Source organism: Malus sylvestris, chromosome 8, assembly GCF_916048215.2.
Source record: "Malus sylvestris chromosome 8, drMalSylv7.2, whole genome shotgun sequence".
In the NCBI taxonomy this organism is placed as follows: domain Eukaryota; kingdom Viridiplantae; phylum Streptophyta; class Magnoliopsida; order Rosales; family Rosaceae; genus Malus; species Malus sylvestris.
This window is the reverse complement of record NC_062267.1, coordinates 8796689-8803851: the sequence shown is the minus strand read 5'-3', so window position 1 is coordinate 8803851 and position 7163 is coordinate 8796689. Positions and strand designations below refer to the sequence as shown.

The 7163-nt window shown below is 35.8% G+C and overlaps 1 protein-coding gene across 1 annotated transcript; it reads right to left on the bottom strand.

Annotated features, from left to right (window-relative positions):
* Positions 1-942, bottom strand: LOC126631326 (cell wall protein RBR3-like). Its single transcript, XM_050301491.1, has one exon. It carries the CDS (start codon positions 940-942, stop codon positions 1-3), a length of 942 nt encoding a protein of 313 aa, XP_050157448.1.
* Between the last annotated feature and the right edge of the window lie 6221 nt (positions 943-7163).

Below are 7163 nucleotides of genomic sequence, written 5' to 3'. Positions count from 1 at the left end.
CTACACGAAAATAAAACAATCAAGAGATATTAAAGGGTTATCAATGTCCTCAGCAGGAAGTGAGTCCATATAGTCAGCTACTGCTTCTCCAGCTGCAACCTCATCAATTTTAGATGTGATCCTGTGAATTCTCATCTCTGTTTCTCGGCTCTTCAAACACGGCCGAAGAAGCCGGCTCGAGTTGTTATAATTTATGTTGGGGTTGTGTGGCTCGATACGAGCTCTGGATGTGGATTTAGTTGCGCAACAATTTGAACCAGCAGGCCTAACATTCAATGCATTATTAGGCCTCAAATGGCTTTCTTTGGGGGGGATTGGCATGTTGAACCTTCTACTTGGAGAGGGTGACCTCAAAGTTCTACTTGGATGTGAATATGCAGAGATCATTGGCCTCTCTGGCTCTTTTCGGAAGCTCTTTTGCCTTCCTAGAGAAGTAGGTGAGCTTGATCTCACTCTCTTCTGTGGTGTAACTGACACATTTCCCCTTTTTGGGCTCGGCGGCTGCTTCTTGTTCAGCTTCTTGTTCACTCCTGTGGCCAAAACCGGCTTTTGTGGCAATGCCGTTGAGGAAAACCTCGAAAAGCTTGCGTCTTTGATCGAGTTAATCCGATTGACATGTGGGTTTTCCTTGTAACACGACCACAAGAACTCGTTGGAGAAAGACCGGTCGATTTTCGAGCTGGAGGCCGTAGAAGCACTTGACAAGGCTGAGTTCAATGAGGAAGCGCTTGAGTTGGAAGTGCTTGTGGTGCAAGTGAAGGAGGAGGCAGAGGACGTGGGGTTGCTAGGAGATTGAGGACAAAGTGAGATTTTGTTGGAAGCAGAAATTGGAGGGATGGTGATCCTAGGAGGAGGTTGTGAAATTATCAACTTGTATTGGACATTGTTAAATTCTTGTAGGAAGTGCTTTTTGGGTGAGCATTTGCTAATGCAGGAACCCATTTCCTGTATTTTGAATTAATGTAGGAACATAATGGTTACACAATCTATATAGTGGTGGTAGTATTTTAATTAATTTGTGGAGAGATTTTTTAATGTGACCAGAACACGAGATGATACACCACATATCACTATACAAATAGTAGGATATGTGTATTAAAAAATTAAAAAATTAAAAAATAAAATTTCCTACCACTTATATAAAAACACATGATGTATCACCCGTGTTCTGGTCACAATAAAAAATTTCTCTAATTTATGGGAAGTGAGGAAAAAGGTGGCTTTTGCTTTTTCTTCTTTTGCTCTTCAGATGTTTGAATTTTGTTGCCGGGTATGAATTCCGTTGTGCAACGGTTGGGCTGACTCGGATGATTACAAATGGTGGCTACTTCATCATGCCTCTCCAGCTTCTTGAATGCATGTTGCAGCCAACTTTTATGTATGATTTTAAGGGGATGTTATCCACCTTTTCAGTTGTCTTTCTTGGATTTCCTTCTCATTTTGCAATTTTAACATCGAAGTCATATAATTTCTATTTTATTCATCAACTTTCATATTATTTAGTTTATAAAATTTAGTCTACATATTTAGTCTTCTTAGCATTATCTTTTGGGAATTATTATTAGCACTCCAAACTTTCTATAATTAGAAGAAAAAAAATACACTTGTGAGGGGTGTAGAATAAAATTTTTGAAGTGCTAATAACCGTTCCCTATCCTTTATTGAATAATTGTTTTGATCAATAAAAGGATTCAAATTTAGTTGATTTTTGCATAAGTGGTCTTTAAAGAAAAATAAAACGTTTTGAATTATCGTGCAACATACGGGACAGGAAGAAGAACATCTAATTAATTTCTTGTTACACTTCGACAGGCACGCCAAATTTGTCCGGGGTCCAATTGGTCGGCCCATTTAAACCCAATTTTTTCTTCTATCTTTACGCTTTTAAAAAAAAAAGGAACACTAGGCTTGCTACCGACCCTCTTCCCAGCATGATGGTTGAGTGCGCTTGCATGCAACATCAGTGTCTTGGGTTCGACGGTTGGTGCTCTACTGCTAAACCTAAACAGCAACAACCCTAAACAACAAGCAAATTATGCTCCAAATGAGGTATTCTTAAATACCTCTGTTTTTATTTTTAGCCACTTAGTACTATGATATAGGAGTCTTCTTTTTCATTTATAAATAAGAAGTTTTAAGTTTGATTATCGTCAAAGACAAAGTTGAACTACGTATGGCAAGCCCATTGTAAGGCTTAGTCCACTCCTCCATCCCCTTTTGTGTAGATATCATTGTTTGTTAAAAAAAAATTAACACTAGGCTTGCTAGGTGAATTATCTCAGGGTTTAGTTTTTGGTATATTTGGCTCATAAAGCTTGTTTGCAATTTGTATTATTCAAGAGTCAAAATTAAGTAAACTCTACGATCCGTATTAGAACCGAGTTTCAACACCTAGGTATTCATCTCGACTCAACTCATTTATGTAAATCTCTTCTCTCTTTTTTTTGGAAAATCATACCACCGATACATTGTAATCAAAGACTCAAATGTGTCTAATTACAGTGAAGGGAACTTTCTCATACTAGTATTAGAACAAATGCGAAATTTGACGCCCTACACTTTGACAAAAAAGAAAAAGAAAAACAAACTGTTCTAAATCCACACAAAAAAAAAATTGAATACAATCAAGAAAATTGTCATTGCGACTTGAATTACCAAAAACAAAATCCAATTGCAAGAATCCCCATATCAAACAAGTCATGATCATGAAGACTACTGACACTAACAAGGATCATCACCAAATATGATCTTGCAAATAGATCCATACAAGTTCCAAGCCTAACTACAATTCCACCACCCAATGAGAGATTTCTTGGGGATATTTCCAATAACTAGTTGGGCTTCAACGTGATGAGAATATAAATTAGTTAGTCATAAATCTTTAACGAAGTCGGCCACAATCTTGTTGATAACACCTCCTCTAGGCGGCACAAGTGCTCTGCCTCCGCCTCCGTTTGCCGGGGCCTGGTGGGATGTACCTCCGCCGTTGGGTTCACTCATCTTCACTGCTTGGTTTTGGACGCAATTAGCCAGTCCCAATAGGAGACATGAACCAACAAACCCAAGAAAAATAAATTTTGGATGGTGCTGTTGTATCCCACTCTAACTAATATACATGCCAAAAAACTGACAAAATAACACATTTCCTGGGCTAGCTGAATAATATTTCATCTTTTATCATGTCTTGTTGTAATCATATGCGTAGATATTAACAAGTGGGCACTTGCATAATTTTACTGTGGAACTACCCATCTGCTCCACTCAAAATTTTGCTATACATCTGATTGATTCTCTTTCTCTTAACAACTAATTATCTAATTTACTAACGATATCGTTCTACTAAAACATAAAAACAAAAACAAAATTCTACCCACACAAATCAAGGTTTTGATTGGGATATTTTATATAATTTAATAATATTTTTCTCCACCTATAAATAAATTATTCATTCTATAACTAATGAGCTCGATCCTAGGTCGATTATGTTTGAACTTTACTACAATTATATTTAAAGGGTATCTTAATCCGACAATAAAAGCAGTTTTAAATTAGTTTAAAGAATACCTTTTTCTAAATTTTTCTTTTTAACTCGTTGTATCGATTAGCTCTCCTAGTTTGGATTATGACATCGTTGTTAAAAATAAATAAAAATTTAAAAAAACAGGCGTGATGTGATTCGTTAAATCATAGAGGTGGTGGGAATAGGATCCTCTCTATATCCTTTTTATGAGAATCCGGATGATCAATTAATCGATTCTGTTCATCGTACATCGTGTAGTTAGAAATCATTTTAAATTTAAAATTTAAAATTAAATATAAATAGTATCTAACGAAAAATAACCGTTTGATGTATGATGACTTAAAACTGTAGCATGATCCTGCACACAGGAACTGAATCTTCAGGCAGTGGCATTACTCTGCTTACATCAGCACAGCTGAAGAAAATCTGAGGCCCAAAGAAACCAAACTCACAACAAATAAGCTTGGGCAAGTAACAAAATCAAAAGGAGTATTAAACAATCGAAGCCCAATGGCAAGCCCAAAATCAAGAGCGACCCGTTCGTGTACGAAATTAAGAATCCGATCAGTTCAAACTGAAAATCTTAATACACCGAGTTGATTTAAATCGATCATTTGGGTCGGTTACGATTTGGCGCAATCAACATAACCGGTTCGGATTGTAGTTTAAGTCCTAAACCACTCCTCACTCACAATTTTCGGGTTTTAGGAAAAGCTGATGCTATCCATACACTTGGAGTTTTGAGACTCCATGTCTCACATCGGGGAATATAGATTTCCCAAGGGCATTTATATGTGTTTTTTCTTTTATACTAGTAGTTAGCATTTGGTAATGGATTGAAGCCTTATAATTGTGTGGATTACGTTTGTATAATATAGCTTAATATAATTAATATTAATTAATCCAGATAAGGGCTTTAGGCCTTGGGAATCAGAGTTTATTAGTTTTAATTTCGCGTTAAGTTTTTAATTAACATATTAATTAAAAATTGTTTTGATTAAGAGACATGGTTTTTTAGAAAGAGCTGTGCACTTTCAAACACGTTCACCAAGTATTTGAAAAGTTATGAATCAACCTATATATTTGCAATGTTAGTTTCCAACAGAGTGATTATTTTCCTCTTTCTCTTCCATACAAAAAAAATTCCAGAGAGTAAACACACAAAGCAATTCGCCAGAATTCTATAATCCAGTGTGAGTTGTAGAATTAAATAGTTGTATCCTGGTCGAGCAGACGTCGTAGAACCACAAACACAATAGTGGGACATAAATATTGTTCGATGGACTTAGCTTTTGCGCTAGCCTCTATCTATGATTCAATCAAGTTAGTATCATTTTAATTCCTGTAATTATTTCCTTTATTTCATTTTGTATTACAAGTATTTTTCATTAATAAAGCATTAGTATTTCTGTTATTTTTATTTATTTTCTGAATTGTTTTCTAATAATTTTTACTTCTCAAGCATTCCTCTTAATTTTTAAATTATCAGATGTAATAAATTGAACAAGATCAAGCGACATAAATTAACAAATGATGTATGGAAAGTAAAAATAGTTGTAACACCTTCCATTTGGAAAATATCAAGTAGGTGCTGGACCAGATTGTGTCATGATTAGCAGCCCATGACATCATTTGAGTTATTCTTATTTCATGGGAGTCATGTTGGAATTACATCAACTGACAGAATTTCATATCGCAAGGAACATCATGGACCGTTGATCTTGTGACTTCAAACGATCAATGGGGATTGAGAATTGGCTCTGGTATTTGTCATGATCAGTCCCCATCCCATAATATAGATGTTCATGCGTGACTGAGAATCTGTGGCTTTGAGTATATTAATTTGAAAATGCAAGTGGGTCTAAATTTTAGAAAGTAGGATTTTTTTTCCTTTTTTTTTTTTCCTCTCATTTCATTTTCTCTTATTTGAATGGTCACGGTTAAGCTACGTCAATATTTTATATTAATTTTTTTATAGAAAAATAAAATAAAATAAAGAATGTGAGAGGAGATGATGGAAATAGGAGGGAGAGAGAATCCTAGTCCAAATTTTAGGGTTTCTACCATCCTTTTCCTTGAGTTTTTTCTTTACGTGACGTAAAATAGGTTTCTACCATCCTTTTCCTTGAGTGCTTTTAAAATAATTGAAAACATTTTTGGTGAAAGTGTTTTTTAAACCAATCATTAGTAAAAATTCAAGTGGATCATAAAAAACACTTTAAGTGCCTCTTGTAAGAAGCCTTAGATAAGTGATTCGTCCAAAAAGTACTTAAAGTACTTGTGAAACTCAAAATCAATTTTTTAAAATTTAAAAAAATAATTTCAGTATTTTTAAACACACTTCCAAACAAGCCCTGATATAATCACGAGTTGGTAAACATCACTTTCAAACATTTCTTTACATTACAATGTCATATGAACCCAATATACATACATATATATATGTGTGTGTGTGTGTGTGTGTGTGTGTGTGTGTTTGTAAATGAATAATTGTTATAAACTTCTTGTTTAGGTGTGATTGTGTAAATCATAGGTTAGATTTGATACTAGTTATTATTTCCTATATGGACATGTATTCCTTGGAGGAGAATGATTTCTTCTCTCTCTTATTACTATAAATAAAGGCACTGCGTAGGGAGAATAACACACATTCCTCTACACAACCCTACAAATACATCTCTCTTTATTTTCTCTCTCTGTGTCGCCAGCCCCCCTTCCCTTGTCAGATAAAATAAGCCACAACACGTTATCAACACGCTCTTACCGTTGTGCTTAGGAATCTGACGTGGAAGCTTTCTACATCAAACATGTTCATCAATATCATCACGCAATCAGGTTCTTCCAAAACAACGATTTTTATCTCGATATTTTTGCAACCCTGATAGCATGAACATTCACCATAATGCATGAACCAACTTTACATTTTTCAAATCTTAAATTCAACATAAATTGTGTATGCATTATATCCATAATTGATGAATTATGTGAATTTGCCATGAATTGCATCCTATAACTGCTCATGTATTAAATTAAACTATATGAATATGCATTGAATTAATATTGAAAAAAAAATTATAAAGGATTTTATTTAGGGTTTCGTTGAAACCCATCCATGTCAATGGGCCACCCACGTTTTTCCCACGAGCAGAGAACCCAACCTAGAGCCATAGCTCCAAGCCCAAAACCTAGACCCGACGCCCAGACGGCGTCGCCCATCTTGAAACCATCGACCAGTATGGCCTGGAGCCATGCTCAGCCATCTTCAGCTACTTCTCTTATAACCTGAAGTCCTCTCCGACGAAGTTCTTGCTCGAAATTCAGTTTTTTTTCCTTTGAAATTAAAATCTAAAATTTCTAGGGTTTTACAACGTTGAGAGTTTTTCACTCTCCGTTCGATTTTATGGGTTGCCGTTGAACCCACGGCTTTCACTGTGATTTTTGCACCACGACATGACAGCCTGAAGCGGTGGTGCCGGTCTCCCTCTCCAACAAATTCACCCAACTCACGTTGGGGTGTCTGGATCAAAGCAAACCCAAGCCCACTTAGGCTTGGCTTGTTTCTTGGCAAGTATCAACCATTTGGGCTTTGATACTTTCCTCAGCCCGTATCACAAAGCCCAATTGGGCCTCTGTTGGACTCAGC